This window comes from Berghia stephanieae, chromosome 14, assembly GCF_034508935.2.
Source record: "Berghia stephanieae isolate SIO BIC M18660-M18661 chromosome 14, UCSD_Bste_1.3, whole genome shotgun sequence".
NCBI classification, from domain to species: domain Eukaryota; kingdom Metazoa; phylum Mollusca; class Gastropoda; order Nudibranchia; family Aeolidiidae; genus Berghia; species Berghia stephanieae.
The window spans coordinates 22,188,947-22,210,186 of record NC_088373.1 but is presented as its reverse complement, the minus strand read 5'-3'; the positions used below and the strand labels follow the sequence as shown (position 1 = coordinate 22,210,186).

Here is a 21,240-nt window from a genome sequence, read left to right as displayed (position 1 = left end):
AAGCTAGAGTGTTGGGGTTGAGAGAGTTAAGCTTTCCCTGTCAGTGTAGTACTAGAACTATCTTCTGCTTTTAAGTCCAAGATCACCTTTCAGTTTGAGTTTTCTTGATATAATGAGATACTTGAGCTTGAGCTTTAAACCCCCCCCCCCCCCCCAAAACTTGAGCTTTTATATAGCGCAATATCCACTAAACGTGCTCAAAGTGCCCTACAAGTGGTCTCTGACTAACAGCAACATGTAACATGTAGAATGAGACACGACGCCTGTTAGGCAATATTACAATTTTTTGTTCGGACAGAGACAACGCTGTTAATGGTCAGGAACTCCTTTTACACCCAAGTACGGTGAGAGAATGTGAGTAAAGAGTCTTCCAAGGACTCAACTATGCACTGAGCGAGGGTTGAACCCTGGACCTTCTGATCCGAAAGCGAGTGTCATACCACTAGACCGCATAGCCGCACATTCGACCATCCTGTTGTCTCTGCATCCATTGCAATTTTCTCAATGTTGTGTCTCTTATCTCTTCTCGCTTCATTCTTCACTTCCTTGTTTTTTGTTATTTATTCCATTTTTAATATTCCTTTTAGGCTTTCTGTTCGCAAATTGAGTAGTTTCTTCTTTTGATCTCTTCTTTTTTAAATTTTTGTGTCGTATTATTTAATTTCTATTCTCTTTTAACGTTTTTCTTGAAGACTAGAATTGCTCTGCAGTCTTTTTAATGGCTGTGTACAATATATCAATAGTAATTAAAATCTAAACTTGCAAAACACAAACTCGATTTTTAGAACAAAGGAAAATTCATTTTTGATCTGAGGATGTTGTAGTTTACAAGCATCAAAACGTTGGTTCCTGATGATGATGATGATGATGATGTTGATGATAAATATGACGACGATGATGATTATTAATGATAATAATACCAATGATTATAATATTGGCAAGATGAATAATAAGAAGAGGAAAACTAATAAATATAAATATCATTGAATTATAGTTCTTTGCGTCATATAGAGTAAGCAATTGATACATAAAGGTTATCACAGAGAATTTAAGCATCCAATATATTAGACATGTCTTTCTATTGACAACAACAACAATAATAATGATAATAATAACTAATATATTTGTTTTGTTTTTAAGGGTTTTGCGGCAATTGCTAGATTGTTAGGTCATTTCAGCGCTAGTAAAAAGGAAGGAAAGATATAGATATGATTTTGGAAGCACTGAAGAAGAAGGTAGACAGATGGTGCTGATTTAAGTAGTGGATAAAAGATTTGATAATCAAATCACCGGCTGTTTTTTTGTTTTTGTTGACATTACCTAAACGTTAAATCCAGGCACAAACAATGGATCGGATTATGAAGGAATCATTCAAATATTTACAAAGTAAAATACACAATACAGTATTCAAAACTAATGATAATAGAACATAACAGCAACTTAAGAGATGATTTCAATGAAAAGTCATCATTTTCTCAAAAATAAAGATACCATACATTTGATTGTCTCCCTCCCAGCTGAGGATCCAAGCCAGGACCAGGAAATAAACTGAGCAATCTCAATTCAGAGCAAAGACGGGGGAGCATCATGTAAGGGGAAACAGATAAGGGGGATAAAAAACATAGCAAGTGGCCTCCTTCCCACCATGGGAGGTACTAGGATCCAACCCAAAATAATAATAATAATAATAATAATGATAATAATAATAATAATAATAATAATAATAATAATAATGATAATAATAATAATACAGTCGACTCTGCTTAATCGCACACACGGGAGCTCAGGTTAGTGTGTCGATTAAGCGGAGAAGCTAAAACTAGCATCTTGCTCAGGTTAGTGTGTCGATTAAGCGGAGAAGCTAAAACTAGCATCTAAGTCTAGCACCATCTTTCATGTACCATTCATGTAGGACCTTCTCCTCTGTTCTCCTCTGAGGTTTCTACGGGCTTGGGACCATCATATTCAAGACATTAGACTGATTAGAAAAGGCGTTTTTTGTGGGGTTTTTTTTTTGTTTGTTTCTTTTTCTTTATTTTGGGGGGGGGGGGGGGGGGGGGTTGTGTTTGGGGAGCTTATTTCTTTTAAAATTTCTCTTTTATTTAGGTTTCATCAAACTTCATTACTCCATTGGCTGGCATCAGCATAGTGTTTTTCGTCATGTTCTTTTTCAAGCACGACTTTCTGTTGACCTTTCCATCTCGAGAGCCAGCTTTCTAATGGGGAGAAAGACTTGCCTTAAGTTGGTGCCAGTTCAGTTGTCTTTTGAGTGTATCAATGTGGACACAGACAGTATAGATCAATCAAAAGATGAGATGCGAGTCCTCCCTGTAATCCTTCCTTATTGTTCACGGCCCAGTAGAGGAAAACAATGCACAGGTAGAGAGTTGCAATCGAATGGTCAGAAAATGTAAACAAACACTTGGCATTGGGTGGACTGTGATCACGTTTCACACCTTGTGATGCAGACAGCGAGTTCCGAGTCAATTAGCCCATCGTGTCAGGTAATCCTTTGATGTCAGTTTTTCGTGAATGTGTAGCGTATAAGTGGAGTGTGCAATTAACCGGTGTGTGATTAAGCGATTGAACTGTAATAATAATAATAATAATAATAATAAAAATAATAATAATATAATAATAATAATAATAATAATAATAATAATAATAATAATAATAATAATAATAATAAAGATATTACTTTATGGCATCCCAAAAAGTTTCTTTTGGTACAGACATGCTATAATTTACACACACAAATAGAGAAGAAATATAAAGGGTAATGTACATGACTTTGTAGCAATTCCACAGCCAGAATCTACAAGCAAGAAGAGCAAAACCTGAACTTAATTCTTGCCAAGTTTATTTAAAAATTCGTTATTGGTTTGGAAACTATGCCGATTATACCAAACTCATATTAAAAATCACTGTATCGAAAGTTTCTAAATTTGAGTCTTGTTTTAGTTTTAGCAGTTCAATGTTACTGGTGTAACAAGTTTGGTTGAACAACAAGTGCCGAGTGGGATGAATTCTGGAATAAGTTTTTAGCTTCTAATACAATGCCACATAATTTTCATTACGAGCAGAAATCATAGTTTGATTTATGTATTTTCACAGATGAATAGCCTCCAAAATACCCTGATGAATAGCCTCCAAAATATCCTGATGAATAGTCTCCAAAATACCCTGATGAATAGCCTCCAAAATACCCTGATGAATAGCCTCCAAAATACCCCGATGAATAGCCTCCAAAATACCCTGCTGAATAGCCTCCAAAATACCCTGATGAATAGCCTCCAAAATACCCTGATGAATAGCCTCCAACAAAATACCCTGATGAATAGCCTCCAAAATACCCTGACTTGAATCCCATGGACTACACTACAGCATTCAGTCCTTGATGATTTATAAGGGTGTTACTGTTACAGCGTTTGCACACAAAAGAGTTTAAAAAGTCAATTAAGAATGCATGCGGTCGACTCACTAGTCAAGACATTAGAAAATCAATTTGAATATCGGAAAAAAATGTTACTGATCAGTCAAAAATCAAAATTAAAGATCTAAAGATCACATCAAAATTTGAGAATTACGTCTAAAATCTTCGATATGTTGTTTTTGAGGTGTATTTATTAAAACAATCATGGAATTAAATTTTTTCATTCTATTTTTTTGAAAGATTATATACCTAACCTTACAGGAGTTCTGTCTCCCTACAGAGGTTGAATATCATGGGGAATTCAATTCTTCATGCTCAAGGGCCATTAGATTATACATAAATTTAAATAATAGAAAATTGAGTTTACTTGTGGTAGTCTGGAGGCTGCCAGCTTCTTTACTTTTCCGGGTTTCTTTCCTAGATATATACAGTGCAACCTCTGGATAACAACACCCCTGAATAACGACATTGACCTCTGGTCCCGATTTTTTTGCTATATATGTTATTAGTAATAAAAAATCCCAAATAGGGACATACATTTTAGTAAAACCCCTGTTTAGTGACATCGTTATTACAATAATAATCAGTTGGTACCGACGCTTGGTAACCGACCATCATCATCTCGTAGTCTTAACTTATAAAGAACGCCTTTTTCCTCCCTCCCAATGAGATCGCTTTGTTACTGACCAATCAGAACATATGTTTACTACATTGCTTGTTCATATGGAACAACAGCAAAAGAAGTTTATCAGTGGATGGAACTCTCAAGGGTCCATTAACCTTCCATGTTGGCTACCTGTCTGAGGTCAGTGGAGGTGAACTGATATCAGGCAATGCCATGTCCAATGGGGGCAATTATGGATATTAATGGTCTTATGGTGTGTTGGAATAGCGGAGAAAACAATAACAACCTCTTTCAATTTATTATTTTCTTTTGAAAAATCAGTTGTTTCTCTAAAAACTCAGTCCAAACTTGATCAGCAGTATCGCATGGATTTGACTTGAATTAACTTAAAAATTAAATTGTGTTCTTGTGTGGTATTATCATGTTGGCACTTGATTTTTATTATTTATTTTTAGTTTCGTCAAATGGCGTTCGGGCTCTTTTTACGATCAAAACAATGACAATACACATTGGAGAGTGAAAGCGTACCTAACTGGTATACCCTTTGTAAACAGGATAAATATATACGAGTCGTGATTTCTCTCAGGCACTGAAATTACGGGTTTCAACACGCCCCCTTTTTCCGGCATCTTGAAAACCCCGGAATAACGACACCCCTGGATAACGACATAATTTTCCGGTCCCGGGCGATGCTGTTATCCAGGGGTTGCACTGTATATGTATGTATATATATTATATATAGAGTTGTCAGACTTCAAGTGGACACTGTCACATTCACACCTTTTCCTATTATTATCTTGCACAATTTTTACTTTCATTTATCATAAAAACGTTAGGGTTTTCCATATTCGAGCCATTAGTTAAGCCGCAATGAACATAATATCAAAATCAAAATTGGTTATATTTTATGAGTATTTTGCAATTTTCAGAGGGAATTATATATTTGTTTAATTGTAATCTATGTTAATTTATACAATACATTAGAAGTTCTCCACTTGTATATATATATATATACAGTAAAATTACTTTAAACCGAAAGAAGCTAAACCGAAAAATACCTTAAACCGCAAAGAATTTAATAAATTGTACTAGTTTCTTCATTATCTTTGTACTAATTCTTACGATGAACCGAAATACTTCTAAGAAGGACTTTCTTTAAACCGAAACAACTTGAGACCACCTTCCTTTATTCTCTCTCTGTTTTTCTTAAAAAATTGGGGAAGGTGGCCACACATAATAATGCCCGACGATATTAAACAAAGAGCGTGAGTATAAGATGAGGGTGGTGGGGTAGGCAAACACTTCAAACACTGCACTTGGGCTTGGCCAACACCACAATCGCACAGACTGGAAAAGGAAGACAGCGGGTGACTGGCAGGCGAAAAATGAGGAAAGAAGGGGAGTAACAGTTGGGGTGTAGAATCACGCAAGCGAGATGTTCTCGCTCGTGTGTTGATGCTTTGGAACAGACTGGATTTTCAACACGAGAAAAAGGAAGGTGGGGGTAGACAACTTACCATTGACATGCCATTTCATTTCCACTTTGTTTAAATGTGTGTGTGAGTGTGTGAGGGGGAGGGGGGTCTATGTAATTAGGCCTTTGAACCTAATGGCTTTTCAACAAAAGAGAGATGCCTAGTAGACAGCTTAGCATTGACACGCCTTTTCATTTCCATTTCACTTCGCCTCTGAGTAGCTGCGCGTAATTCATTATCAATTATTGCACAAGAACTTTCGATCTTATTTTAGCTTTACATTTTACTAAATGTTGTCTAAAAGAAAGCACTGTGCTTACACGTTGGAGTTTAGAATTAAAATACTATTTGAAGTCGATGAAAAAAAAGTTGATCAAGACGGAGATATGTAAAAAACACGGCATCCCGAACTCAACTCTTTCAACAATTTTGAATTGAAAACGAAAACCCCAAAAATATTTTTAAAACACACACAAAAAAAAAAATAAAATAATTTAATGGTTACGAAGACGGCATTTATTCAACAACTCCATTTAACGAAAACCCATGATACCATTAAATGAGCAAATTCCTTAAATAGTTACTACACTTGAAAAACATTGCAAAACAGGAACTTGCTTTAAACCAAAATGTCTTTAAACCGAAATGGTTTAGAAGGTTCCCAAAATTTCGGTTTAAAGTAATTCTACTGTATATATAATAGCTAAAAATGAGAGAAGAACTCTTTTGTATTATTTGTATATATCTAGTGTGAGCTCTACATGTCCCTGTGTCGTTATTACGCTGCCTTTTCTGGGGGATCATAACATGTTAAATTACAGCAATCATTGTAGATTGTGGATACATTAAAAACGATAAGGATATTATAAATCTTTTTGAAAGCTTTATCAGAACATAAAACGAAAAAAGAAAATTGCAATACCTATTTATGAGATTGTAAAAAGCATAGAAAATGTGCTAATATATAAATATTTATCGACATTTACTGACAAATGTACACAGTTTAATTCGGGTGTCCGAATAGCTCAATGGCACAACACTCGCTTCACAAGCAAAGGGGGTTGAGTCGGATCCAGGGTGGAGTCCAGATTTATTTCTGACCCCCTTTCCACCCAGTCGTGATTGGGAAGCTGGGTCAATTAAATCTAGCAGATATATTTTCACGATGGAATGCATCCTATCCAAAGGGTAGCTAGCAATTGCCATTGTCCGTATCACGCTATAGAAACCGGGATAAACTCTGGCTCCGTGGAACTGGTGTCTCTGAAGGACTACTTTTTTGTTACAGTTCCATTCACTCTTTTCAATTCGTGTTGCCGTAATCCACAAAAGACATCGTTTCTATCCTTACACCTTTTCTCCTTCACATCAAACATGTCAGATGGCTTGCAGAATTCAAGTTTGTGGTAGATGGCGTTGGAATTGGGCTTCCTAAAACAGCTGTAATACAAGTGACACAGATATGGATGGGGAATCTTGGTCTCTGAAATATTTTGACTACTTTCACAGGCAGAGGCTGGATAGGAAGCTGGGAATTCAAAAAACAACAATGTCGAAATTAAGACTAGAAATCCTTTCTAGAGATATTTTGAAAAAAAAATGTTTGTTTCTTTTGTTTTTAAAGTTAGGTAAAGGTTTTAGTTTTACAGCACTTAAAGATAAGATAAGATAAGATATACTTTATTGATCTTGAATGGAAATTATCATAATGTTACACATCATTCATCGTTATATTAGCACAGATTTATACACTGTCATGAACTAATTGATAATAATGTGAAGTTGACTTACAACATATTTAGGTCATTTCAGCACCAGTAAAAAGAAAGAAAATGAGAAATAATTCTGGAATTACAAGTAAAGGTACCCAAGAAAATGTAAGACAAAGAATATGGTTCAAATAGGGAACATAATATGTAGATTGCAAGAGCATACTATAAATTAACTTAGTTTGAGATCATCTAAAATTCTCATCCACACACCAGGACATGATCCAACTGAATACATTCAAATGTCTACAGAATATATCCAAAACAGAAAACATAACTAAAAATAAATAACAGAGATATTTGATGTACAGGAGATAAATCATCTTCCAAAACTAATAATTCACATTTCACTGTTTCCCTCTTATAATATAAGAAGTCAGCCAAGGACCTTGGATAAATAATAACTTGTGAACAGCACACACTTGAATTAGAATATTATAATATCTTGAGTCACGGGACCAAATTACAGACATAGGTGGTGTAGTTGCACATAGATATTGCTGGCTTATGATCGTATAGTGGCTTTTTGATAGATGGTAATGATATTCCTTTGCATTGTGTTAGTAATGACTAAAGAGTTCAAGAGCCAGTGATGATAATTGAATGTACAACATCAAAACATTCAAATAAAAGTCCAGATTCCAAGTTTCATTTCTTACTGCTTTATTTGTTGTGATAAATTCGAAATCCAAATCAAATAGCATGGTCATAATTCAATCAGTTTCATAAATTTCAAATCCGTAAAATCAATCCAAATGTTAAGTCAATTTGGATATTGTGACCATTTTCAATATACGTGGAATATTTCTAAGTCTGTAAAATAAAGATTCTTAGAAGGAAGTTAGAACTTGCATGCAGCATAATGCAAAAAAGTCTAAAGACTTAGGAAAGTGCAGCCTAAAGAGTCGAAAAGTAGAATAGAATTTAGAATCCCGGTTTGATCAGAAACACTCTATTTTATACCCTATTGTAAACTGTTACCACAATTCCTTCAAACCACACCTCCTACTGATTTTGACCGGCCCATGCCAGTCTAAACCGAACCCCTAAAAGTAAAAGTGAATCATACTCGAAACGTTAAATCCCTAAATGTTAATGCTAAACCCCGCCTTTTATGATATAACATTATTTTGGTAAAGGTCAGTTTTTAGGCCCAAATACGCCCAAATATAAATAACAAATGCCAACTATAATCTGATGCTTTTATTCCCAAATACCAATTAACACCGATCAAAGGAAGTAATTTTCTTGGACTCAACATAATGACCAGTCCTTTAACTTTGGAACATAAAACTGTCATAAACCCATTAAACATTGACCAAGTTTCACTGATATACATGCATCGGGAACTCATTAAACCCAATTAATCATTCCCCACTAGAGCTCTTGTGTAACCTTTTTGCATTAGCTAACTCTCTTCCTCCTCCGACTACTACTACTGCTACTGCTGCTGCTACTGCTGCTGCTGCTGCTGCTGCTGCTACTACTACTACTACGACGACACGACTACTACTACTACTACTACTACTCACATGAACACGTATCCAATAGAGAGTTGAAATCCACACAAGCTCCAAAAATCTCACTGAATACTTTGCCTTCACGACAATGATGCACGGAATATTTTCCGGAATCACATGACAGATACAGCTTGCAGTTTCCTAAATCATAAAAAGTAATACAAAAATATTTAAGTTAATTCCTATCCAAATACTTTGAATATAATGCATACATAAACTTGTCCATGTTTGTTTGACCAATGCTGAGTAAAATACATTTATATTTAGTATTTATAAGGCCTATTGTGTCATTTTTTAACATTATTTTGACAGCAATAGCCTGCTTCTATTTGGATAGATAGGAGAATACCATAACACTGTCAGATCTGACAGACCTAACTACCAAATCACTATTTGAGTTGCTGGCTGAAAAAAAACAGAAAGACGCACAAATTTCATAAATTGAGTTAAGTATACAGTGGTGGAATATACACAACACCTTTCTGATCATTTACCACTTTAAATTTTCTTTCTATGTCTATAAGAACCCAAGTTATGATTTTTTTTCTGAATAAAATTTGTTGCAGTGGGAAACGCTTTATCTTCAATTTTGACTCGTATCTCGAATCGAAGCTTGCCGCATCTTCCCGGGTTTTCTCGGCCAGCCTCACATTTGGTACCCAGGCATTTATCATGACCTTAACCTGTTAAGTGCCATACTCTGGAAAAACACGTATTTAATAATTTGACCAGAAAACTCATCCTTTAAATATCGATTGATTTACACGACCTTCATCTTGGCAAAAATTCTCAAACCTGGACGTTTTGTAGATGTTGCGCTGTATAAAAGTTCAAGTTTGGAATTTCTTTATTACATTTTTGTGATGTCAAAAGGTGTAAACAGGATTTCAGAACATTCTTGAATTGCCCAACGTAGTAAAGGTAAAATAATTACATTTTCAATGGGAGGAAAAGAACTGTTTGCTGGGATTCATTAATGTAGTGCGTAAAGAAACCCCAAACTTGAGCATTTATATAGAACAACATCCACTAAACATACTCAAAGCGCTTTACATTGGGTCCCTAGCCAACAACAACATTTAACATGTAGAAGGTGACACGGCTCCTGTTTGTCAATACATCGTATTACATGTTTTTTCGACAGACACGAAGTTGTTGAAAATATTTGTTCGTGATAATTGGCCAGTTTTGATAATTGTGATTGTTGACTATATTATCATTAGATCACCTTATTTTTATTTTTAAGGGTTTTACGGCACTTGCGACACACATTAAGGTCATATCAGCGCCAGTAAAAAGGAAGAAAATGGCATCGTAATAAGTTCTAGAATTACAATTAAAGCACCCAAGAAAAGTAAGACAAATAGGAAACAGATGTAGATTCCAAGAGCACACTATCAAAGCACATAGTTTGAGATCACCTATATGTCTCATTCTGACGTTAAGCACAGGTTCCCACTAAGAAGAACACACTCAAATGTCTACAAATCATATATAACATGTGAACAAAACATAATACAGTGCATAACAGAGAGATGATTTACAAGGAAAAATAATCTCATCTTCCAAAACAAACTATACATTTGATTGTTTCCCTCTCAGCCAGGGTATCCGGCCAGGGCCAGGACAAAACCAAGTAATCTCATTCCAAGACAAAGACATAAAGCAAGTTGGAAAACAGATATAGGAGGATGCAAGACAGAGTAAGTGTCTCCCTGCCCACTATGGGAGGTCGGGAACCCCACCCAGTCGCTCACCTTTGTAAGGATACAGGAAACCTGGTTGGTGTGGGCATCGAGTGGGGCCTTTAGAATTAAAAAAAATATAATTGATAATATCCATTTAAATAAGTAAGGAGATAGATTTGATTAGACTACCCATACTACTAAAACTATTATCCTGAGCTTACGAATTAAACTAACTTCCAATTTAAAAAGGCTACAGTTATCTCAAATTAAATTTTAAAAACATACATAATATCTATATTTATTCATGGCAACTAGAGATTTGCGTCTTGGAGTGATAAGGCTCAAAGTCAAAGATTGTCAGTCACCAAGAAATTGAAGCTTTCATATTTTGGCCACAATAAAATACATGCTACAAAAGCCCTTCATTGAGGGTGCCTGCGAGCAGATGAGAGGGTGGGCTCAAGACACATCGGACGTGGTGGAGAGAACAACCACAGAGGTAGGACGCATGGCTCACATAAATTTTTTTAAAAAAGAGTTCAGTCGGGCTGTTTGGGAGGCTACGTCCAACAAAAATTAGTCTTAAAGAAGAACTAGAGATCAAAGTTAAATTACATCTATGAAGGATACCTTCTGTAAAGGATTTGGTCACAAAATGTACCAGATGTATTCATCAGTTTTTGTGATTGAACCAGCGAAACAATTGTGGCTGATAATGATAACCTCAATACGGTATAAAATGTCAAGTTGATTTATATTCTGGTATGACATTTTTATTGATTCATATTTGCAGGTTTAGTCAAATTTATTTTGATTACCAGTTAATTGTCGTACTCTGGAAAGATACGAGTTTATAAATCTATACATTATTTTGAAATTGATGATCATATTTCTGTTCAAATTCAAATATGTCTTGGGCCAAAATGAATCCATACTTACATTCAACTGTCATGAGTTTATTAGCTCTGACTTCAGCAACCCTGTTTGCTGTCAAACATTGAATTATCATTGGACGACAGTTTTGAATCTGAACTCTTGCTTTGACACTTCCAGACGAAGATGTGTTTAATCTGATTGGATTGCCGTCATTGGACACATCCATGAGGGACACCTCAGGCAGTGGTTTACTGTAAGCCTCGCAAATGACGTCTAAGGTCGTTCCCAAGTAAACCCGAATTGGGTGGTATTGTAAAGAATTGACACTGAATTTCGTGATTGTCGGTTTATCTGAAATGAAAAGAGAAAATATAATTGAACAACTATTAAACAAAATAATAATTATCATCATCATCATCATAATTATTATTATTTGTATTATAACCAAAATCATTGTCATCTTGTTAAGCAAAGATTTTTAAGATTACATTCACGTTTTGCTTCAATTTAAAATTCCAACTTACATTGAATTTTCAGTGTGAACTCTGATGTTTTGTCATAGCATCGGGTCACATGATCAGCCCAACACCAGCAAGTCATCTTGTTTATTTCGTTCGGCACCTGTAAATTGATCAAAGCTATTTTCCCCTCAGCATACACTTTGTTATGAGAACAATCCAAGCTGACAAATTCGACCTCTGGGTGTCCACCGTCCACTTGACATCTGACCAAAGCTGTGTCATTATTCATCAAAGGTACAACTGCACCATTTTCCACGGGTGGTCCATTATCGACTGTCATTACTGGTCTCGAAAATGGTGGCTCTGTTGACGATATTTTGGGGGAAATTTCATTTAGAAACAAATATTGGCATTATTTAGTCTAGTAATGCGACATTTTCTGGCATCAAATTATAATAATACATGTGGGATGAACTGCTGTTATTTTACTAAGTTACAGTTAGTTTTGTCGACTTCTCAATGCTGAAATTATGTTGGTCAATTCATAAAAACAAACTTAGAGACAGTTGAGTTATATGACCATTAATTGATATCCAATATTATTGGAAGTTTTGAAAATATAAAGTTATCATTATTATTATTTTTTTGGCCTATGCTTAATTTTGACTGTGCTTTGTTTCTTTTGAATAACCAGCATTAAGTTAGTCAAATGTCATTGCATGTTAGTTAAAGACCCAAGTGATTTATGTTTGAGTTTAAATACATGTGATTTTCTTTCCTGACACGCGTTCCACTGAATATGCTAAAAACAAAGACTTTGTGTAATATGACACATTCTCACATTATGTAACAAAGTCAAGTGGCATTGAGCATGGTCAATTACCAAATGGTGAAATGATTGCTATGTGTACTTGAGTAAGTCACTTTGGTACACAATTTAACCCATTTGACTTGACTCGAAGGAGCTTCTTTTTTTTTTTTCCAATCGCAGATTCATATAGAACTGTTGAATTATTTTATTTCATTAATAAAGAATGACCTTGTCAAGGTATGAAAGTCAGTAAGTTATTTTCAATGGCTGGATAGACACCATCTTTTAAAGAATGATAGTTCATGGAAGATTCAGGGTGAAAAGAACCCCCACGAAATTGTCTCTTTGAGTTCAAAACACAGCATTACAGTACCAAGTGAACACAAGGTTGTTTATATGAATAGAATGAGTGCGATTGACTTCAATTGGTCTTTGTTATTGTTGTTAGACCACCAGTTAGGTGATTAGCTCTTGCTAAAATATATAAATAAATAAACCTTTAAGGTTACACATTGTTGTGTGTTGGCATGTTTCATCCAGTAAAAGATATGAGTATTTTAGCTAACCACATAACATCAATAGCACGTGAACTCAACCTTTCAGATTTTAACAAAAATAAAATATCTAAATCTTATTCTCATATCCGTCACGCGTCTTATGTGTGTATCGTCTTTCTTTGAATCCTTTGAACAAAGTGTTTGAAATGTAAAATCACCATCGTGCAAAACGTTGTTATGAAACTTTAAATATTTCGAAAATGAAGAATGAAGCTAAGCGAGGATGCTTTTTCACAGCATTGAAGACACCAAGAACAGAATGTGGCCTGCTTTAGGAATAGAGAGATGACTTGAGGAAATGGCAAGAACAGTGAGACGGTATCTAAAGCGTTAAATCGAGGTCAATCAAAACAGGCAGAAAGAAGAAGATCGACAATTATTTGGCAAGGATGTTATTTGCAAAAGAATTGGGAGGATGCTTCAAGAGCAAGATTTATTAACTTGAAAGAAACTTTGAGACTGCAGGAGATAAGTGATATTTTTATTTCTAAATCAACGTTGTGAAAAATTGCAAGGTAAGCTGATTTGCTTTCAAGAAAACACCATCTGGTAAAAAGCTTCCATGTGAAAGAACCCATAAGATGTTCTTTCAGAAGGAAAAGGATGAGAGTCCGACATTTATCCACCCAGTGACTCCAAAATCTGTTCTGATCAAAATTTTAGGACTTTTATAAATTTAGATAGCTTTTCATTGTTCAAACAATCATATCAAACTATGATTATGAAACGGTTAGTATTATGATAACATTGTAAAGATTAGAGAAGAAAATAAATGCATAGACAGGCATAAGGCTGTGGGGACCTAGAATCACAGACCATCCCTTTCAGAAGCCCTGTGAAACACCACTGGAAATAAACAAAACAATGATATGTTAAACGTCATTACAGTAAATTCTATAATTTGGCTGTGATAAAATGTAAATACCGACAACATCAAAGTGATTTGCGATTGTACAATAAACGATGGAGATACAGATTTTATCTTTTTGTTTCACAAGGTTTGTTTTAAAAAATCTGAGACAGCATGTAATAAATAACAATGCAAAATTGAATGTTTTCGTATATTAAATTAAAGCTTACATTCAATTTCACATTGTTATTTATTTCATCGAGCTTTGAGCAGCACCATTTACATTACAGAGACAGCATACAGAGTGTCGAGCACATCTGTCAGACAATCGATGCAAACTTGAGACAAAATGCGAGCACTTGAGTTTTGAAATGAACTATAGCAGCGACTTTATAAAGTTGGGACACCCAATTTATACTTTACGTATTCCAACACAGTACCAAAGGTCACATATATAGAACTTACCCAGAACTTCCAAGAATCTAGTTTTATTTGTTTGGAGGTCACCAAAGATGATATTTGATGCTGCGCAAGTCAACGTAGATAAACCACTTCCTGAATGTGGGACAACACTAAATCTGTATCTGTAAAAACCTGGTGGGCTGGTACTGTTGAGTGGCGTGATAGTACTACTATTGTCAAAGGCTATAGCTGTCACGGTAGGTTTAGGGTTGACGCTGTCAATCGAGATATCACAATCCAGAACTAATGATACGTTAGATTCACACCTAATCAGAGATTCTGGCGAAGTCATGACTATTTCACTTGGACCATCTGTGAATTGGAAATTAGATTAATAGAAAATACCCAAAATTAAATTTGATGGAAATAAGAAATAATAATGCAATGAATGCTTTACATTCGGTATTGTGAGAGTTGTTCTAAAAAAAGTTTTATTCTTTATACAGTCCAATGTACACTAATTATATGCACAAGCTGTTTACATAGAATAAAAAAAAAGACAACGACATTTATTATGTAAAAATTAACATGACGACTGTAAAACACTAATACATTTTCCTCCACAAAGATAATTCTGTTGCCGGGCAGCTACTTCTTTGACACATGACTGTGGTGAGAGAATATGAGTAAATATTCTCTACAGAGGCTTCATTTGACGCTTGAATGGGGTGAGACAATATGTGTATAAATAGCCTTTTCAAGGACAGAACTTTCGTCATCTACAAGGCAACTCAAATTGGGGAACTGACAGTCCGAAGGATAGTTTATAATGACTCTTTAAAATGTTTAGTAGTCTGAGACAAATGCATTCTCAATAATTTGTTCACATCTTTCTTCCAATCTATCCTTGAAATTGGCAATTACATTTAAGAAACAGATAATAATAATAATAATAATAATAATAATAATAATAATAATAATAATAATAATAATAATAATAATAATAATAAAAGAAGAAGAAGAAGAAGAAGAAGAAGAAGAAGAAGAAGAAGAAGAAGAAGAAGAAGAAGAAGAAGAAGAAGAAGAAGAAGAAGGAGAAGAAGAAGAAGAAGGAGGAGGACGAGGTGGACAAGGAGGAGGAGGAGGGGCTTAAAGAGAGGAGGAAGAAATTGTAGAAATCATGGGTGTCCCGATAACTCTGTTGATAGAGCTCTTGCTTCACACGCAAAGGAGCCGAAATCAATCCCATGTGCAGCCGAGATTTTTTTCTAACCTCTCTGTTCACCCAGCAGTGATTGGGTAGCTAGGTCAGTTAAATCTGAGAAAAAGTACTTTGTGATAGACAAGCGTCCTATCCAAATGATAGCAAACAATTGATATGTCCTTTTCATGCTATAGAAACTGGGATAAACTGGCTGTATGGACCCTATGGTTCTCAAGGACTACTTTGTAGAAATCTTGAAGTTTGCCTGTATAAATTGGCTCGCCTGAAATAACTATAGCTGTAGATCAAATGTCTTACAGGCAAATTTAGGAAAGTACGTGATTTGGTTGCCAACTCCGTAGGAAGACTGTCCTCTACACGTGTAGTTTGGACTAGCATCTGTAAAACAAAACGAAAAATGAAATGAAAAGAAAACTATGATAGTATTGGTGTTTGTGAAAAATAACAGAATTTACATAGTCTCTGTTATCCCAAAATGTGTTGGCAAAGACAGACTCAGGTTTACAACTGTTATCATTTACACTGTTATGACCACGCGTTATTTTGTATTCTGTGTAGTGGCTGTTAGAAAACAAAAAATCGTGTCATTTTGACCTGGATTTGACCAATAGAACACTCATAATCTGTGGAGGTTGTGGTCAATATTTGTTTATGAAGGAGAAGAATACAATACATTTTTGTAGAAATCATGGAGTTTGCCGATGTGCTTAGGCTTGCTTGAAAAAGAAAAAGCTATGGTAGATCAAATTTCTTCCAGTACTTGATATGATTGCCAACTCATTGAGAAGAACATCCTCTACCTGAAATGGTAAAATGTCCAAATGATGGGCACTTCACAAACGGTGCTACTGATACATATTGTCATTTAAGCGTCTGCTGCATATCGATTGTTGGTATTATTGAGACAACAATATGTTACAAGATAAGCCTCGGTATTGAGAAAATGGCATTTTATAAAATACATTAAGGATTATTGCATTCATATCATGACTTATTTTTGGCTAAAAATAAATTAAACCGCCGCATTTTATAAACTATGTCCTTCTCCTTTTGACATAAATAATAACGTAAGCTTCAATTTAATCAAATGAACGTTTCAGGTTTCCCCTTTATCAACAAAACAGGATGAATGAAACACCACAGATGAATGAGATTCAACTTCACGTTATTATTTATTTCTTCGAGCTTCGAGCAGCAACATTTACACTTCTCCTTTTGACTAAGGCCAAAATCATTTATTATGACATGTACCACAATGCCCTACAGCAATATAGTTGCATAGAACTTTATAACTGAGACTGTGTCCAATGGTCGTTTTCATGACATACGGAGCAAAGAGACTGATAATAAATTATTTTGATGATGCATTTAAGAGTTAAGAAGCAACAATTATCTCTTTTAATCCTTGCTTTCATTTGTCAGAGGACGTTTTCCAGCTATAATGACTTCAAAATTTATTCAAGACTTTACCCAAAACTCTGAGCTAGTTGCAACGACATTGCTAAATTGGTGTTAACTGCCAGATATAAATTTATATAAAAGCCCAATTATAAAAAATAAAACCAGCAAAACAAAATATATTATAAATAAATTATTATAAATATATTATAATTCTATTCCAATATGATAGATTTTATGCTTAAATTATCGATTTATTGTTGTGTTTTATTTGCATTGTAAAGCACCTCTGAGCACATTTTGGATCTAGGCGCTATATAAATTCATTCATTATTTATTATTCATTGTAAAGAAACAATATAAATACATCTCTCTCAAATTTTGAAAAAGTTTCGTTTCCTAAAAGGTTAGTTTGTTGACCCATCCCTTAATCTTAAGGGAAGGGTTGGGGGGAACACAAAAACCCAAAACTAAATATCTGAAAGGGCCTAAAATTTACTCATGGACCATGAATTGATCATAAGTCTGATTGATGAGTTCATTGCCTTTGCAATAAGTAGATAATAGTTTTTAACAGACTATGACCTAAAAGACATTGCACTAATATTCAGATATTCTGGGTTCGAATCCTACTTCTGCATGTCGTTATCCTTATAAAGAAACTAAATAAAACTTTTGCTCACATTGCGGCACTGAAATGTGGCTATTAACTCGACTAAAAGCTGTTTGCTGCCAAAAGTCGACCATCTTTGCAGCCTTAAAGACCTTCATGATTCCTATGAAGAGGAATCCCCATTGCTGTCTGTTTGATGCCACGTCTCTCATGTTGTTGAGGTCTATAGTTGATGACAACTGGAGTTTGATGTTTGGCAATCTGTTGAGATCGTTGTTGAGTGTGATTGGCAATGAGGTGACTGGGCATCCTTTGTGTTTTGGTCCAAAATTGGTGAAGTAGAATGACATGGCTGTAATTCCTAGTATTTGAGGATCTCGTCTCAGGATACAGCTATTGATTGGATTATTTCAGCCTTTACTTGAAATAGACCATAAGGATAACTTTCTCAGAAGAAAAATAGATAAAATTAAATTGTTCCACAAGATATACTACAAAAAGTCGTGCCTTAAACTTCTAAACGACATCAAAGATATCGGCACAAGAACAACGAGGCAGCAAGAGTAACCATCCCAACATCAAAAACAGATGCCCACCTGTATTCGTTTTTCCCTTCCACTGTCCAACTATGGAATAGCCTCCCAGCTGACGTGGCTGAAAACGGTTGCCAACACGCCTTTACGCGATTGCTAGAGTTCACAACGTGACTTTTTAATCTATGTATTTTTTATTAGTATTATGTGCAGTGTTTTAACAAGTTTACAATGTAAAACCCTACAAGCTGTGGAGTGATCCTCGACAATATTGGAGGTTTCCACAGGAAGAAGAAGAAAGTAAAGACAATGTTCAATGATTTAGGTTGTAGAACATTCACTCACCATTCGAGTCATAGATGACTGGCAATAGATTTGTTACTTCATTTTTGATGTCACTTCCAACCAAGTATCCATAAGAATTCACCCACTCGGGTACCCCTGGAGGGTTTCCTATGTCCTTCAGATGACATTGGCATGTACGAGTTGTGTCCCCTTCTTGGATGTAACCCAGAGTAGATTCAGTGTCATTAGGACAACTTATGATCTCCGCTTGTGGTAACCCTGTGGATTACAGATAACCAGACTTGGATACAAGGATACAATGATTGTAATATGGAAATTGAAATAATTCTTTTCACAATGCTAGAATTATCTGGGCACGTCACGTTGGAACTCTGATGATGATAAATTCATATCTAGATGTACATATTTGCATGTCTCATAACCAAACGCAGTTATGGCATGAATCAACATTGTTGAAATTGACAATATTTTGCGTTGGTTTGAAAATATTTCCATTACAGCAATGAGACCACAACAATTTGGGTTATCAGACCTGTAAAAAAAGTACATGTCGCTTCATATCAATATTTTATAACAACGTTTTTCAGTGAGAATGATTTGTTTGGATATTATGAATATCATTATTAAGATTTAGCTTATTGAAATTGTAAAATATTGGAGTTGTTTTTAAAGTACCCTTTCACTATTTTTGTTATAAATCATGTCAAAGGTTACATAAGTCAAAAGACTTTTAAATACCTCATTATATAAGCAAATATAAATATATAATGGTTAACACAAACAAAAGAAAATATCAAATCGATGTATGGATAATATAAATACACAATATTGTTCTACATCAGGTGGTCACAAAAAAACAAACAGACACGCGGCTCTTTGTCGGCTTGTTACTTGACACTATACATTGAATTTCGTTCAAATTCAACACACAAATTATGCAACTTCTTAGACTGTCAAAATTTCATGGATATGAATTGAGAAACAAAAAAGATGGTGATTTTTTAAAACAGTGTTCAGAAAAATGATATTAGAGAAACAGGACTCAACATTGAAGAGAGTAAAATGGCGATGATTTGAACTTTTGTTGCCATTTTTCGCAAATATTAATTTTGTTACCATAAGCAGTATTTTCATTATAATTCTCCTCATAGTGTAAGAAAGCGTCTATATAGCATGCTCACATACCTATTTTTGTCCAACCATTACAAAGTTAACACTTTAAGGTCAATAGCGCCACCGTCTTCTTTAATGACCCAACGTAGTCTCTTTTTCCAACTTGAAATGCACTTCGGAATTTCCAACTCAATGATTATCTCCTCCCAGCATAAAATAATTCTTTCTCTCAAGGTTTCCTCTGTGAATGCAGATCTTTGTCCACTATAAACCTTCTCGGTTAACAAATTCCAAATTGCGTAATCCGTGGATTCAGACTGGGTGGTTGAGGGGGCCATTTGTCTTTCTCCATAAAATAAATATTCTAACTCCGAAGAAAAGCTTGTGTTCTTTTGCTGGTATGGGATGTAGCTCCATCTAGTTGACAAATGAAATTCCTTCCTGGATAAAGGTGTTCACAGTCTGACAAAAGATTTTCTTCCAATAGTTTTATGTAATTATCAGCGTAGAGTTTCCCCAGACATAGCAACAAGTGCCTTCTTTAAAACATTACAACGCGCAAATGCCACAATAAGTTGCGTCATCTTTTTGATATCGAAATTTTTAGGTGGTGTTACAAGATTTTATATTATTAAAAAATCGCTGATCCGATTATTTTGATATTTTGCAATTCTATCAATAAAGAATAGTTTAAAAAGTTATAAAAATTTGAAAAAGATATCTTTATAATTTTTTTACAATCAAAAGAAAATAACAGCTACACGTTTTTTTGAAAGACTACCTGATATAAACATACAAAAGGTCAAGTTAAAGGACAAATATTAATTTTTCATTCTAGACGAGATTATTAGCATCATCTATCTATCTGGCGTGTCATCTTTTCAGAGGTCGATGTGACATTTCCTGCCAAGCATGTCTATCTGTCGCCATATCCTGGCCGGTCAACCTCTTGTCTGCCTTCTCTCCACGCATCCCTCTAAAATGTGGTTTTGGATGGAGATATGGTGCTATGTATGCCCAAAATATTTGATCTTTCTTGTTTTATTTGTTTTCAATAAGTTTTGCCTTATGTTCATAATGACACACACTTCTTCGTTGGTCTACCTTTCGGTCCAGCTGATTTTGGTCATATGACGGAATGTCCATATTTCAAAGGCTTCAATTCGTTTTTCAATGCTTTTTTACATGGTCCCTTTTTCCGAACTGTAAAGCAGAGCAGAGTGTACCTAACATTTGAGTACTCGTAACTTTATTGATGGCTGTTTGTATATTTCTAAGGTCACCAAATCTTGATCTCGCTGCTATGGCAATTCTGGTTTTGACTTCATCTTCGCTTTTTCCATTTTTAGCATCATAAAAATTCAGAAAGACAAATCTCATTCATCATGTTTTGTTGACAAAGGGTGACCTGAAACGTCATTTCCAGCCTTTATTGATTAAATTGATGCTTCTCTTCATTTTCCTATTGATATCTATCTCTTAGAGCTTCAAACAGCAATGATTTTATTATCCCCCTTTCTTCATCAAATGAGTAGGTACTTCAAAGCATGGAGTTCTCTATCAACACCGGCTTATTTTATTGTTG

General features: G+C 34.9%; 1 protein-coding gene across 4 annotated transcripts in view; it reads right to left on the bottom strand.

Moving 5' to 3' along the window:
- Positions 1-6,399: 6,399 nt before the first annotated feature.
- The window catches only part of LOC144959979 (uncharacterized), a 73,454-nt gene continuing 58,613 nt past the window's right edge, over positions 6,400-21,240 (bottom strand). For all 4 annotated transcript variants that reach the window (XM_078892878.1, XM_078892875.1, XM_078892877.1 and 1 more), the window contains 8 exons: positions 18,582-18,800; positions 15,990-16,070; positions 14,531-14,839; positions 11,911-12,210; positions 11,450-11,737; positions 10,580-10,627; positions 8,835-8,963; positions 6,400-7,061 (listed from right to left, as the gene is read on the bottom strand). In XM_078892878.1, coding sequence (XP_078749004.1) covers positions 6,805-7,061; positions 8,835-8,963; positions 10,580-10,627; positions 11,450-11,737; positions 11,911-12,210; positions 14,531-14,839; positions 15,990-16,070; positions 18,582-18,800 — 1,631 coding nt within the window. In that variant the 3' untranslated portion in view covers positions 6,400-6,804. The remainder of the gene's footprint in view (positions 7,062-8,834; positions 8,964-10,579; positions 10,628-11,449; positions 11,738-11,910; positions 12,211-14,530; positions 14,840-15,989; positions 16,071-18,581; positions 18,801-21,240) is intronic.